We start from the raw sequence: 14,841 nt of genomic DNA on the forward strand, positions 1-14,841 counted from the left end.
CGTGGCCTGCCCGGGTTCCCGCGTCCCCATTCATAACGACTTCCCTGGATCACCTGGGACAAGGCACAGTGCCCTGTTCCCTCCCTCACTTCTTGTGACCCACGTGGCTCCGGGTCACTCCTGCCAAACCCAGACCCCATGGAAACGCAAGACCCTGAATTCTGCGCCTTCGTGGCTGGTCCCACCACTCACGATGTGACCTTGAGCGAGATACCGGACACCTCCTCGGGCCCGTTTCCTCACCCTCGAAGGAGAAGACGCTACTGAGCGGCTCTGAGTGTTGCAACGATTCCAGGAGACACTGTGCTGCGAACGGCCGTGCGAACCCAGAAACCTGTGAACTGTCACGTTCGGCTCACTTTCTGATCGCGCGATCGCCGGAAGTGTTCTTCGTCCCTGGCGGCATTTGCACGCCGCCTGCCTCCCCGCTCTGTGCTCAGCGCTGCGTGACGCGCTGGAGACGCCGGGGTGGCGGGGACCCAGTCCACCCGGCGAACGGCTTCCGGGCTGGGCAGGGAGGCCGGACGCCCTGGTGAGAGCCCTGCTCGGGGACGCGGCCGGGCTCCTCCCCTGCGAAACGTGACAATGGACCGCGCGCCTCCGGGGGGGACGGGAAGGGTGTGAGGAGAGGGCGCACGTGCCGGGCACGCCGCCTGCACGCGGCCGGCGGCCCCCGCGGCCAGCCCGGCTTCGCTGTCCTCGCCGTGACGCCGCCGTCCCGTCATTCCGCCTCCGGTTTCGGAAGCGCTTCCGTGTTCCTGGCCTGGTGAGCCAGGTGCGTCGGATCACCCCACTTCACGCGGGGTCTCACGTCCAGGGGCACAGAGCTTTGCCCAGGGAGCCGTGAGAGCCCGCAGCCAGGGGGGGAGGGGACAGAGGGCGCCTCCCCGCCCGCTCGCGAGGCCTGCCTGCAGAGGGCTGGATGTCAACCCCTCCCTGGACTCAAGCTGCCTCCGGGGGACTCTGGCAGTTTCTCGGCTAAGGTGGAGGCCCACGCTAGCATCGCCACCGGCACGGAGAGGTGTTTGTCACCAGCTGCTGCAGGTGAACAGCCCTGGGAGGCAGCGGGCAGGCCCACCCTGGCAGGGAGGGCGGCTCCTCCCCATTGTTCTAGGTCGGGTGTGGCCGCCTGCGTGTTGGAAACGAGCAAACACTCCCAAACTCAGCCTGGTTTCCACCTACGTCACTGCAGCCTACCTTGTAGCCCAACCCAAACCAGAGGTTCCCAAACACCTCTCTCTGCCTGGCCTGGGAGGCCCGCGCCGGCCATCGGAACCACGCTGGGGCGGCTCATCCAAGGGGAGAACGGCTCAGCCTGGCCCCGGGGAGCATGGCGTCTGTTTGTAGCTGCCCGCTGGCCAGCACAGGGGGAGCATGGACCCAGGCACCGAGGAGCCCTCAAAAGGGGCCCCAGGAAGACAAAACCTCGAGGTCCTGTGTTGTCGTTGTTATTTTAGCATAAACTAGCATGAAATCAGAAAGCGGTGATGCTGACACTTTCCTGCTAAAAACCAGGTTAAGAGCATTTCTGTGCAGTCATGAAGAGTCCGAAGGTGTGTGGATGGAAAAAGGGGCCACACACTAAACCTGACGAGCTCGGGGGAGGCCTGCACGGCGGCGGGCCCTACCAACTCAGAGACCAGAAGTCACCACTTAGGACGGTCTGAGCATGAAAATTCTTAACTAAAGGCAGGTCAGGGCGGGTAGTCACATCCTAGGCCTGTAGCTTCCTTGACAAAGGTCAGTCTTTACCTTAAGTGAGGCTGTCTATTGTCTTTCTGCATCTAAGGTACCTTTGAAACATCAGAGCGATCATCTTTTCCGGACCCCTCAATGCACAGGTGCGGGCACCAGAGCAGAGACCGCAGAGCCCCTCCCTGTTACCTTGTCCCCCGAAAACCACCTCTGTTAATTACTAACTATCCTGCACCCACCAATGCAAGAGAAGTCTGTTTCCCTACTCTGCCTTTTCATCCCATCCCAGAGATTCCCTTGCTTGGCTTCCTCCCGCCCCCTTGACCTACTGCCGGCGAATTTCACGTGACCCTCCTTCGGTCTCCCCGTTTACTCTAATGTATAAAATAAGCCGCAAAACTGCCATCCTCCAGAGCATTGAGATGTTTCTTCCTGGCGATTGTCAACTGGGCTCAAATCAACTCGTGAAAATTCTCTACGGGTGTGGACATTTCTCATGCCCACAGGTTTAAGGACCTCGGACCAGGGCTGAGTCCTGGTTCTGCCACTTTCCAGCTGTGTGATCCTAGGCAAGTCACTTAGCCCGAGCCTCAGTTTATGCATCTGTAAAATGAATAGAACAGTATCTATCAAGAACTCACACAAGTAGAAAACACTTGGAAGATGCTTAGTGCGGGGCCAGGTAGCTAGTGGGCCCTCAGTAACAGATGCTGCGAGAGTTGGGAACAAAATCAATGAATGGCCGGCCACCCGAGCACCCTCCGCCGCCTCAGGCATTTACCCCCTCCTGCCACCTCTCCCCACAGGACGCCCCACTGCGTACAACTGCTGGGGGGTGTCTTCTTTCCGTCCACAAATACTTTTAAAGCTCCGAGTGTTCTAGGCCATGCACTGGGCACTTCGAATGGAGACGTGACCAAAACAGATACACCCCCCCCGCCCCGCTGTCCTCACCAAGCTCACGTCCACAGGGGTGGGGTGGGGGGGACTCTACGTGTCTGATGGTGATAAGGACTCTGGAGGGGGAAGGCGGTGAGGTCACAGTTTCAAGTAAGGCAGGGAGGGCCTCGCCGGGAAGGGGCTGTTTCGGCAGAGACCTGACAGAGGCGGGGTGGCGGGCGAAGAGAAAGTGTTCCAGAGGGGCATAGCAGGGTGCTTGTGAGCTCGAGGAACACGCGGGAGGACAGTGCCCCTGCCGCGGTGTGAACGTGGAGGAGAGGAGTCAGAGGTGATGTCGGGCGGCGGGGTGGGGTCACATCAGGGGGGCCTTAGAGACCCGTGAACTTTTTGTCCATGATGAGCAGCCGGGAGGAGATTCCGAGTAGAAGAGTGGCCCGATCTGACTTTGTCGAAGGCTCGCTCTGGCTGCTGGGCCGAGGAGAGGCTGCGGCGGGTGAGCGCAGGAGCAGGGAGGCCCGTCGGCTCCAGGTGAGAGGTGAAGGCAGGCTGCCCGGAGCACGGGGGAGGCAGGAGAGGCGGCAGGATTCTGGGAGTATTCTCAGGGTAGTGCTATTATAATTTCGTGGTGAATGAGATGTGCGGAGGGAGGGAGGGAGGGAAAGAAGGAGGGGGGTCAAGGATGACTTCAAGGTTCTTGGTCTGAGTGACTATGGAATGAAGCCGCCGTTTCCTAAGCAGGAGAAACTGGTGTGGACAGGTTGGGATGGAGGCATGGGGAACACCAGGAGTTCATTTCTGGACAAGTCTGAGGTACCGAGCTGATCGGTGCTCGAGTGGAAGTGTCGAAGACGCAGTTGGTAGTATGGTCGGGAGTCGAGGGGTGAGGTCCAGACTGCAGAACTGACTGTGGGAGTTGTCAATGCTTGAAGGTCATCAAAGCCACAAGACTGGGTGAGACCACCAAGGCAGAGGGGATGACGGAGCTCCGCCCGTCACCCCCCTCCCGCCCCTGCCCCCAGGACAGGAACGGGAGGATGGACGGGCAAAGAAGACTGAGGAGGAAGGGACGGCCGGCGAGACAGGAGGAGAGCGGCGGATCGGCCACGCCGCACAGTGCCGGGAGGCGAAGTGCTCGTGAGGACCAAGAACTGGCCCTTTGGCCGGGCAAGCGAGGCCCCGCGTGATCTTGTCTAGAACGGAGGGGAGGGGGCCAGGCCTGATGGGAGTGGGCTCGAGAGAGAACAGGAAGAGGGGGGCTTTCTGGAGAGCGCCTGCAGCAAACTCTTTGAAGGGTTTTGCCAAAAAAGAGGAGCAGAAAAATGGAACAGTAGCCAGAGAGCGGATGTGAGGTCGAGAGAGGATAGTCTTTAAGTGGAGAGGAACAGCGGCAGGGGTGTAGGAAAGAATGCGGGGGGGGGGGGGCGGGGGAGGAGGGCCGCAGCGCAGACCTCGAGCAGGCGAGAGGCGAGGTCTGTGTGTGCCCGTCGCCGCCCTCTTGGCCTAACTCCGCCTCAGGGGTCAGTGTATGGGTCACTTTCTCAGGGAAGCGTTCCTGACCCCTCCGACGAGGTCAGTTCCCCGTTCCGCTTCCGCTGCAGGGCACGTGGGGGCTGTGCGGTGACGGGTGAGCCCCGTGAGGGCAGGCGGTGTCTCTGGCAGCCAGCGCACTGCCGGGCACACCACACACACACACGCGTTCGACGGATATCGGGGGCAGGGATGAATGGTCCAAGAAGGGAACCGAAGCGGCCACAGAGTCACGAGTCTGTTTTCTCCTCCCGCCTGGTTTCATCGCATCGCAGTGACCGGGACCGTGCAGTTCCCTGGCTATGGCAAATATTTGGATTTAGAAGAGCTCAGTTGCTTGATCCTGTTTGAAACTTGACTAACACAGCGACCGAAGCCATGGGACTGGACACATCCTTCCGCCGACACTCTGCACCACAAGCCGAACACATTCCACACTCAAGCTAGCACTTCATTCGCTTAACAAACATTTGCGGAAAGCCTGCTCGGTGCAGCACCCTGAGGACACGGGGTTGAAGCAGGCACAGTGCCTCCCCTCGCGGAGCAGGAAGTCCAGCGGAAGGGATCACAGGGGATTCTGACGCATCGCAACTGGGTGTTACAAAGGGACAATCCAGGGGGCAGTGAGCGGGGGGAATGGGCAGGACGGGTGGAATCGGACGGTCCTCCTCTGCCTCCCCTCCTGGCGTCAAGCTGCCCTCACGCGGTGCTCAGGCCACGGGCACTGGAGCTGGCTCCGGGCGCGGCAGGCCTGGGGCCTCCGGCTGCGGAGGCTCCAGTCTCCCCCCTTTTCCTTTCTATCTCTGCTGGGGCTGCCTCGCTCCTTCTGCTGCTTCCAGAAAGGGCTGCTTCCTGAAGCTGCATTTTTGGAAAGGTCCGCCTGGCGAGAAGGCTGCGCTCAGCTACAGGCAGTGACGGGACCGTTACTGAGCCTCCCCTTCTGTTTACTTTCAGATTTTCACAGGCTCCGTTCGCAAAGAAGAACCGCCGTGTTGCAAGGACCATGAGGCCGCTGTGCGTGACGTGCTGGTGGCTGGGACTGCTGGCCGCCGTGGGGGCTGCTGCCGACCAGAAGGAGGGCTTGGAGGGCACGGAGGAGGGCTCGCCAAGTGAGTTCATTTACCTGAACAGGTACAAGCGGGCCGGCGAGTCCCCGGACAAGTGCACCTACACCTTCATCGTGCCCCAGCAGCGGGTCACGGGCGCCATCTGCGTCAACTCCAAGGAGCCCGAGGTGCTGCTGGAGAACCGCGTGCACAAGCAGGAGCTGGAGCTGCTCAACAGCGAGCTGCTCAAGCAGAAGCGGCAGATCGAGACGCTGCAGCAGCTGGTGGAGGTGGACGGCGGCATCGTGAGCGAGGTGAAGCTGCTGCGCAAGGAGAGCCGCAACATGAACTCGCGGGTCACGCAGCTCTACATGCAGCTGCTGCACGAGATCATCCGCAAGCGCGACAACGCGCTCGAGCTGTCCCAGCTGGAGAACCGCATCCTCAACCAGACGGCCGACATGCTGCAGCTGGCCAGCAAGTACAAGGACCTGGAGCACAAGTACCAGCACCTGGCCACGCTGGCCCGCAACCAGTCGGAGGTCATCGCGCAGCTGGAGGAGCACTGCCAGCGGGTGCCCGAGGCCCGGCCCGCGCCCCCGCCGCCCCCCGCCGCCCCGCCCCAGGTCTACCAGCCGGCCCCCTACAACCGCATCACCAACCAGATCTCCACCAACGAGATCCAGAGCGACCAGAACCCGAAGGCGCTGCCGCCCCCTCTGCCCACCATGCCCACCCTCACCAGCCTCCCGTCCTCCACGGACAAGCCGTCGGGTAAGTCCTTCGGGAGCCCGCGCCCTCTGGGCCTCAGAGCTGGGTGCCCGGCTCCCTTTTGGCTGTGGCCGCGAGTTGGGGAAAAGCCACGGCCAGTTGAAGCCGGGCCAACGGCCTTGTGCAATCCCCCAGCAATCCCTTGGGCCACGCCGCTGGAGCTGATGGGGTACGCAGGGGACCCTGTCCCTTGGATGCTCCAAGGCAGAACCAGGAAATGGGGGGGGGGGTGAGGGAGAGCCTCAGAAGGGAACAGGTGCCCTCTGGCTTCTGATAGGGAAGAACCCCAAACCTGCAGTTTTCTAGGCTCTGCATTAGGTGCTCTGTGTCGGCAGTAGGGTGTCTCTCCTGAAAGCGCTTGCACTGTGCCTGGCACGGAACCGGCATTTGGTAAGTGCCCACTGAAGAAGCAACAGGCCCAAGGGAGAGGAAGTGTTGTCACGTCGTGGTATGATCCACACGGCGCAGGGGCTGGCGGACGGGAAGGATCGCTTTCTAAAACCCGTGTGTTTCCTAGAGTCTGCTGCGGTCTGGAATTCTCAGTGATGCTTCCATAGACTCTTAAATACCTGTTTCACCCCAAAATATGGTCATTCTCAGAATACCATGATGAGGGCGGAGTGAGGCTGTTCGTACGTTTTGAAGCTTGGCCGAGACACTGGCACTGGGCACGCTGGCGCACACCGTGTCATCGACCCCTGCAGCTCCTCACGGAAAGCTAACCGAGAGGACGAGGAACTTGCTCGGAGGTTCGGGGTCCTCAGGCTGGATCTGACTTTGGACCTTTGCACTTTTAACCTAGCGCTGATTCCTCTGTGCCTAGGTCTCCCTCTGGGGGGAGCACGAGCCCGGCCCCCCGAAGCTCAGTCTCATTCATCTGGGACCCTGTGAGCCTTTCGAGTGGCCATCATATGAGAACTAGACTCAGCTTTGCAAAAACTAACCACGTTATCTACTCAGAGTCAGTGATTTTGGTACCGTGTCACTGAACGAGCAGGGATATTTTTACTGAAAATATCCTGTTTCACGCTTATTTCACACTTCTGACAGGAACCAGCACGACTGGGAATTGCAGGGAGGGCGGAGCCGCACGCGGGGCGGTGGCCTGTGCAAAGGGCAGGGGTGGCGTCGAGGGCGGGGGCGCGGGGCGGAGCTCCCGCCCGCAGCCTCGCGGGAAAGCCTCCGCTGGGTGTGCGGGCCCGAGAACAGGTGCTTCAGAGCAGAATGACCTGGACGCGAATTCTGGTTCCCCCGGTGATGCGCTCTGGGACAGTAAGCACATCACCCCTCAGCCTCGGTCTCCTCATCTGTCGGTGGGGATAGACTAAAACGGTGCCCACTCGAGGATCAAATGAAATACCCCCAAAATGCATTCAGCACCATGGGGCCCGCGGCAGGCGTCAGCGCGCGGCAGCTCCACACTTCCCTCGGTCTGGGTCTCTTCCTCTTCAAACGAGGAGAGGGAAATAAACAGTCCCTTTTTAGCACTGGCATTCTACGGCCGGTGACTGGCTCAAGTGTACATGGGTCTGGCTTAAATCACAAGCTCCAAACCAGAGGGCAGAGTGTGCTCATGCCCAGAGGGTCGGCCATACCCTCGGGCACCAAACGGAGGCTCAGCTGACTGCCGTCGTAATCCTGAGGGTTGTCGGGCCGGTCTCACGGTTACTCAACAGATCTCCTCGCACCTCAGCATGTCTGGTTTCTGACTCGACAATTTCCGGACATTGCTGAGCTAGAGCCAAGCTGACAAGTACATAGTGTAGGAAGAAGGACCTAGGTTTGCATCTGCCCCTTGTTGGCTGTTTGTTCATGACGAAGTTACTTAACTCCTTCGAGCCTTGATTTTCTCCTCTGTGACATGGAGACAAGAGGCACATCACAGGGTTGTTGAGGACACTCAGTGCAGTCAGGCAGGTGATGCTATACCCTTTGGGACAGCCAACAGCGGCAGAGCCCCTCCTCCGTGCTGGCCGCAGAGCTAGACATGGGGAGCAGGCGAACACTGTGGTCCCCAGCCTCCAGGAACCCAGCCCGGCAGTGGTGGCAGACGCACGAATGCACTGGGATCCGCCCAACATTCACCAGCTCTGTCCCCAACAGTCAGCGCATCAGGTCTGACAAGCGAGTGCTCTAAAAGGACCCGCCAGTCAAGGTCAAAATTTCCAGAACGTAGGGGGAATTTATGGGACCAACATAACAAAGTACCTCAAATCAGGACCACGGGGGAAATTATGGGCTGTATGGTCGCTTGGTTAACGCCACGGTGTGCTAAGTGCCCCTCAGAGGGGCTATGGGGACACCGAGGTAGCATGACTGAGTCCGCCGGGAGTAGAAGGGGAAAGCTGGACCGAAGTAAGGACCTCAGTGCTGCATCTTTAAATATTTGTGAGCGTTTACCAGGTGGTCTTGGGAGTTGGGAAACCGAGTCACGAGCGGGTCCCTGCGTCCGTGCAAAGCCCCAGGGGCGCGGCCTTCCTCCTGGCACCTCGAATGGTTCGCATCCCCTGCTTCTTCACACTCACACACCAGCATGGGCTGGGCGCCGTCCGGGGCTCCTGCACGCACCCGACCCCTTTCTCTCCCACGCAGGAAAGCATACCTCCATGGGAGGGAATGGCAGCGATTTTATTATGGAGACTCGGATGTGCTATAATTTACCTTTCTTTTTTTTTAAGCCAAGCCCTTCCAAATGTTAGAGTACTGACAGTTAGTGACAGATTCCTATGACCCATCTGCCCTCCGAGCTCCTGCCCCGGTGTTACCAGTGAGCACCTGGCTGTAGATGCTTCAGGGGCAGACAGAGCCGTGAAGGTCTTGGCTGGGGCCCTTCCCTTGCCTGGTGTCGGGCTGAGTGGGCGGAGAAGCAGACTGTCTCTCTCAGCCAACCAGCAGAGAGCTCTTATCAGGCCTGGTCACAGAGCTCGGGGGCAGGTTCTGGTCCTGGAAAACAAAACCTCCTTCTGTGCTCTTGCCCAACAGATTCTTTGTTCCTGGAGACACCGCTCAGCCAGAAACATCTTTGCAATTAAACACCTTTGCACTCAAGCTTTGGCAGCTTTTAAATCTTTCATGCCGCAGCCTCAGAGCCATCCGTCCACTCTCTTCCTCATTGTCCAGGCCGCTCGGCCCCCAGCGCTCCTTCCCCAGGGGACTGAGGGAGCCACGGCCACTTATCTGAAGCTGCAGTCACCGGCTGTCCCTGCCAGACAGTTAACGGGCTGGCCTGGCCGCGGGCTCCTGGCTTTCTCGGCATCTCACTTGGGTTTTGTCCTGTTTCTCTCGGGTTTGGCCAGACCTGAGGACGACGCTTGCGACAAGGCCTGGGCCACATGGCCCACCCAGTCTGTGGCCCTCTCCCCTTGGGGTCCTACTGATGCTGCCCTTCCTTCCTCTCTACTCTTCCTCATACTCACATACCCCTTGACCTTGTGCTCCAGCTCTGTGCCCTTGACGTAGACACGTAATTGCATGTCGGTCAGGTCCGTTAAAGAGGAAGGCTGTGGGGTTCACTCTCCAAGAGGCACAGGAGCCTCAGCTCCGGCCTCCCAAGATGGTTCTGGGAGATGGTTCTGGGAGATGGTTCTGGGAGGCCTGGGACCCCATTGCTCAGCTCAGCCCAGATGCAGCCACAGCACCCATCCTCGACACCAATGATCAGACAAGAAAAGGCAGTGTTACTACGAGCTGCCACAGCGAGGCCTCGTCCAAAACCAATCTTTAAAAACCAGAAAGATCAGGCATTTTTAGATGTTTTCTCTCTTGAGGAAGAGCATGATCAGCTGTTTGTTTCCCAACAGGATAAGAAGGGGCCATGAAGTCATAAAACATTAGAGCCTCTTAGGGGCCTCTCAGATCCCCTGGCACAACCTCCCGAGCCCATAGCCTGTCAGTGGCAGGGCCAAGACTGGTCCCTGGACTAGTAACATCCAGGATACTGAGGTCCAGAGAGGTTAAGTGACTTAACCAAGATAACACAGCTTGTAGGTGGCTCAGCCAAGGCTTAAACCCACATCTGCTTTAACCATCCTGGGACACTGCACGTTTCCATGGAAAGGCTGGAGGAGAACCGGTGTAAAAATCACTCCATAAACGCTTAACTCGGCCCCGGTGCCAGCTGCCTGAGGCCTGACCCTCTGTCACCATTTCACGTTCCGGTTCCAAGCAGCTCCTTGTAAAAGGGCTCTGGGAACAGAGTTGGTGGACTTGTCATTAGAACTGTCGTGGTTCTAAAAACAAAAGTACCGTCACTAAGAACCCTCTGATACAATGCCACCTAGGAGGAACCAGCTGACCCGACCACTGGTGGCCAGCTCACCAGTCACACGGAGGGACTGCTGAGGTGAATTCACGTAGTGGACTGTATCACAACCCTGACGTGCCACAAACAAACACACGCACACACAAAGGAAGAATTCAGTTACCATCATCTATAGTATCCAAAACAAGTGAGCTCAACAGAAAACGTAACGTACGCCTGACTTCTAGTAAATGGACCCAAATGAAGCTGTAGATAATAAGTCTGATTTTTAATTTGTATCAAATCTGGACAAACTCTCCAGAAGTTACTTCTACCCGGCGTTTAAATGTACAGCTAAGTCTCAGTCCTGATCTCTTCACATACGTTAACCCTGAACATATAAAAATCGGTAGCTGTGATCTGCCCGTGCGGCCACACTGGGCGACGACCGCGCCGCCCCACCTGTCACACACAGGACCCGCCCTCCTCAGGACCGACGGGCTGTGCCAGAGACGCCTGGACAGCTCAGGCCAAGTGCTCCCTGGGTGGGTTTCCCCGCCCCCCTTTCATTTTATTGTGCCCTGGGAGGAGGGAAGCACGCACGCTGGCACGGTGGTGTGTTGTAAGACAGAGAACGGGAACATGTCGCCCTGTGGCTTCCATCCCTTCTGGAGGTCAAGCACGGTCCGTCCAGGGGAGAAGCTGTTGGTCGGACGGACGTGCAGACCAGCCCTAGCCTGAGGCACTGTGGGGAGCTGGAGCCGCCTCTGGGAAGTGCGAGGATGGTGAGGGCCTCTCGGGTCCCCGAGGCGGAGGGCGGACCCGACCCCGCTTTCGTGCCTCCGTAGCGCGTGACCCTCTCTGTACCGTGCTGCCTCGTTTCTAGAATGTTGTTGTTGAACAAAATGAGATTCTCAAATTCATGACGAGCTACGTAATCCAGTGCTATTTCAAAGAGCATTCTTTGCTGCCTTTTTCATAAACAAAAGCCGTTCCAGTTCGAGCTGGGTCATCTTCCTTCCAGCTCTGCCTTCTCCCTTCCCCTCCTGGGGTACCTTGGGGACCACGAGAGCCTGCGATGGTGAGCTCTTCCTCCGTGACTCAGGCTTTTCCCAGCGAAGACATTTGGCTCAACGCTCAGGCTATTTACAAGGCCAGGAGATAATCAGCTGGTTACTGTTCGAAGGGGTGATATCTGGCGCCCTGTGGCCTGGAAGTCCCAGCAGTTTGGCACTGGGCAGACTGAGAGTAATCTAGAAAATCCTGGAGCTCAGGCATCTGCGGCCAGCTCACCGGTCACACTAAGGGGTTGCTGTGGTGAATTCATGCAGCAGACTGCATCGTGATCCTGAGACGCGCCGCCAGAAGAAAAGGGATAAAGCGGAAGTGGGTTAGCACCCGGCAACAGCAGCTAAACAAAGCTGGCAAGGGCTGTCACGTGCCTGCAGCATACTTCCGAGCGGTCAGCACCGACGAAGGCCGCAGGGAGCACTGGCTGCTCACAGGGACGCGGGAGACTGTCCCTGCTGTGATCCCCACGGCAGGGCGGCCTCAGCTGCAGTTCCCCTGTGATGACTCCGGACGCAAGGCATCCTGGCCCTGCACCCCCGGGTGAGCCAGCAGAGCTCCGGGACTCAGAGTGGCTTCATGTCATTCCTTTTTTTTTTTTTTTTTTTAAATGAATAAGTAATGTTCCCTTAATAGAATTTTTGGATTCAATAATTTAAGTTAAAATTGCCGTGCATACAGAGAATAATTTTGCTAGGGAAATTTCAGTTTAAGTGACAAATATTAGAGGCTTCTTCATTAAATTTCTAAATGTCGAAAGTAAGATATCTTTGGCGGTATGCTAGAAAACGTCTCGGAGGACAGAAAACCCAGTCACCGGGCACTGCGCTGCCCCCGGCGAGCCACGCGGCCGGCCGCACACGGCGCAGGCCTCGTCTCCCACGGCTCGGGCTGCGTCCTGACTCTCCCCTCGCGTGGCTCCTGTTCCCAGACGGATCTGTTACTATTGGTTCTCCAGCTGGAAACCGCAGAAGGAAGACGAGGCAGGGAACGCGGCCGGCGGGGGTAAGAGGACGGGGGCGGGGAGCAGGGCGCGCGGGGCGCGAGCAGCTCGGCGTTAGACGGGGAAGGTCGGCACGCAGCCACCGCCCCCGAGAAGGCTCCCGTCCCCACAGGTCCCACAGTCCGGGGCGAGACAGACGCCCCGCAACCCCAGCTCGGTGGGACAGCGCAGCGCTGAGGGACCCGGGGCCTGGAAGGCAGGGCTGGGTTCTAATCCCAGACCCGCCACTTTGCGGTCATGCGATCGCCCTGAGCCTCAGTCTCCTCCCTGTCGGGCTCGTGAGGATGAGCGGGGAGCGCGTGTAAAGGCTCTAGATACACGACAGTCGTCGTCCTCATTGTATTCCGGTAGAGATAAACACGTGAGGGATCCTGGGAGCCCCGAGGAGGCCCAGTAGGACTTCTGGGGTGGGGGGGCAGACCTCCCGGAGGGGGGAATAAGGAGGGCCGAGGGCCTCGCAGGCATGCTCAGAACCAGTGCCAGCAATCACCGAGGAATCACGAAGACCAAGCTTGGAGCTGGGCAAAGGTCCTGTTTTCCGAAAGAGAAAAAGGACGAAATACCAGAAATTACATGCCGATTGGCTTGTGGTCAAACCCCAGAAAAATTACAGAATAGATTAAAAAGAGGGGTTTGTGAGTACTTAGAAAATTAAAAGGTGATCAATGAACGCCAATATACATCGTCTAAGAATGACCTCGTACGCTGGTTCCCTTTCTTGGAAAGGGTTGAGGGGCTGGCAGAGCACAGGACCGCCACCTGCCCAGGGCCGCCACCTGCCCAGGGCCGCCACCTGCCCGGGCTGCCACCTGCCCAGGACCGCGGATGGTGGTGGTGGGTTTGCGAAGCCCTTCCACCATGCGCCTGCAGAATGGCACCGCCGACCTCTACGCGAAGACTCTTGGTTACTCTCGTCGCTGTGCCCAGGCAGCCCTGCTGTGCTGCCCACCTCCACGTCCAAGCCTCGGGCGGCACTGAGCCCGCAGGGTCCGCGGCGACTAGTCCCGGGAGCCACCCAGCGCGCCCGCCACAGCCCTGACGAGTCTAACCTCTCCTTTCTTCGCTTTAAAGTCCTCGTTCCCCCTCCTGCCCAGGGGCGGTGACCGGAACCCAGGCGTGAGCGCAGTGTTTTCACACGTGTTCTTGGGGGAGCGAAGCCACCACGTCTATCTGTCCCGCGGTCAAACAGGCAGAAACGGGGTCCCCGTAAGCTCTTCATGGGCCTTCAGAGCCCTTATTTGGGACCCCTCAGAGCGTATCAAATGCATTGGAATAAACCCACCTCACACATCTACTACAATTTTTACTGTGAGACTTTTGAAAGAATTTTAATAATTCTGCTTTTGAAATTATTTGCCCAAGCGTAACACAATTAATTTATGGTCGGCTCCAATTTCTCGGCAAACGTCAGGCATGTTCGAGAATTCTTGGGAAGTGAGAAAAATCTACCTACAAATTGTTTTTGAAAGGAATAACATTTTCACGAAGACTAAACTTAACAATTAATGAATCCGACAAGACGTTACCCTTAGCAGAAATTTGATGACATACTTATAAATTTTGATTTTGTAGTTTTCAAATTTTAGAGCTAATGGATATTTTTTCAGGCCTCAAACACTTTCATGGACTGAAGAGCTCGTCAGCTCCAGGGACTGTGCTCATCGTCCGAGGGCACATTAAGCGGCCTGAACCGCAGGCCCGAGCGTTTGGACCCCTTTCGCCAAAGGACCAGGAACGGCATCCTCAGCGTCGGCCGAGGCCCTGCAGAGGCCTGAGATGCCTTTGGGAACGGACGGGCTGTTCTTGAGTTTAGGTTGCCATTCTGTACTCCGGGTCACTGAAAAGTGGTGACTGACATAGAACATACATGTTTGTGACCAAAACACGACTTCCCCCAGCCTTCTGGTACACACGCCTCACGCGGCACATACGACTGCTCCTCACCGCCCCCTCCTCGGGCGTCTGCTCTGCTGCCCATGCGCAGGACGCCCAGGCCTCTGACGCCAGCCAGGGTGGGACTCGCACCTAAGCCTCGCACGCGCCCTGGCTCTCGGATAGGTTCGTTTGGCTAGGAAATTCCAGATCCAATTTCAACAGCTAGTCAATTCTGTTAGAAAAAACGTCTTAGGGAGTGGCGAAAAGGCTCTTTGGAGACAGACCATCAGTGGGACTAATTGAAAACAGCATGCGGTTCTCACGCAAAGGCAGTGTGTCATGCTGATATCACAGAAGCCTCTCCCCAGCGCTCACCCGTGGACTAAAACGTTCCCAGGGCAATTCCCACAGGCCACAGGGGCCTCTGTCTCACCTCAGGTGGTCAAGTCCGGAGACCTGGGCTCCGGGGGTGAAGAGGCCTGGCCGACTGCTGGCCAGCCACGTGCTCCAGTCCAGCTCATGGCCAGGAGGGCCACTGCCCCTCTCCGCCTGCCCTAGGCGTAGCCAGGGTGAGCAGACATCACTCCTGCCCACAGAGGCCCCGCCGTCTGCCCACTTGACAGCTCCTGGCCTCGAGGGGAACCACTGGCCAACCTGGTCAGACAGTCGTGGGGCCACCTTTGTTGGCGGGGGCAGGGGAAGGGGTGACTGCACTG

General features: G+C 58.2%; 2 protein-coding genes across 12 annotated transcripts in view; one reads left to right on the plus strand and one right to left on the minus strand.

Annotated features, from left to right (window-relative positions):
- Positions 1–14,841, minus strand: part of RALGPS1 (Ral GEF with PH domain and SH3 binding motif 1) — a 240,160-nt gene that overhangs the window by 90,344 nt on the left and 134,975 nt on the right. The gene's annotated exons all lie outside the window — the stretch shown is intronic.
- ANGPTL2 (angiopoietin like 2) overlaps positions 1–14,841 on the plus strand; it is a 34,491-nt gene that overhangs the window by 8,752 nt on the left and 10,898 nt on the right. For both annotated transcript variants that reach the window (XM_016131703.2, XM_036218307.1), the window contains exon 2: positions 5,077–5,942. In XM_016131703.2, coding sequence (XP_015987189.2) covers positions 5,126–5,942 — 817 coding nt within the window. In that variant the 5' untranslated portion in view covers positions 5,077–5,125. The remainder of the gene's footprint in view (positions 1–5,076; positions 5,943–14,841) is intronic.

The sequence above is a fragment of the Rousettus aegyptiacus genome, unplaced genomic scaffold (genome assembly GCF_014176215.1).
Source record: "Rousettus aegyptiacus isolate mRouAeg1 unplaced genomic scaffold, mRouAeg1.p scaffold_m13_p_3, whole genome shotgun sequence".
Lineage (NCBI taxonomy): Eukaryota > Metazoa > Chordata > Mammalia > Chiroptera > Pteropodidae > Rousettus > Rousettus aegyptiacus.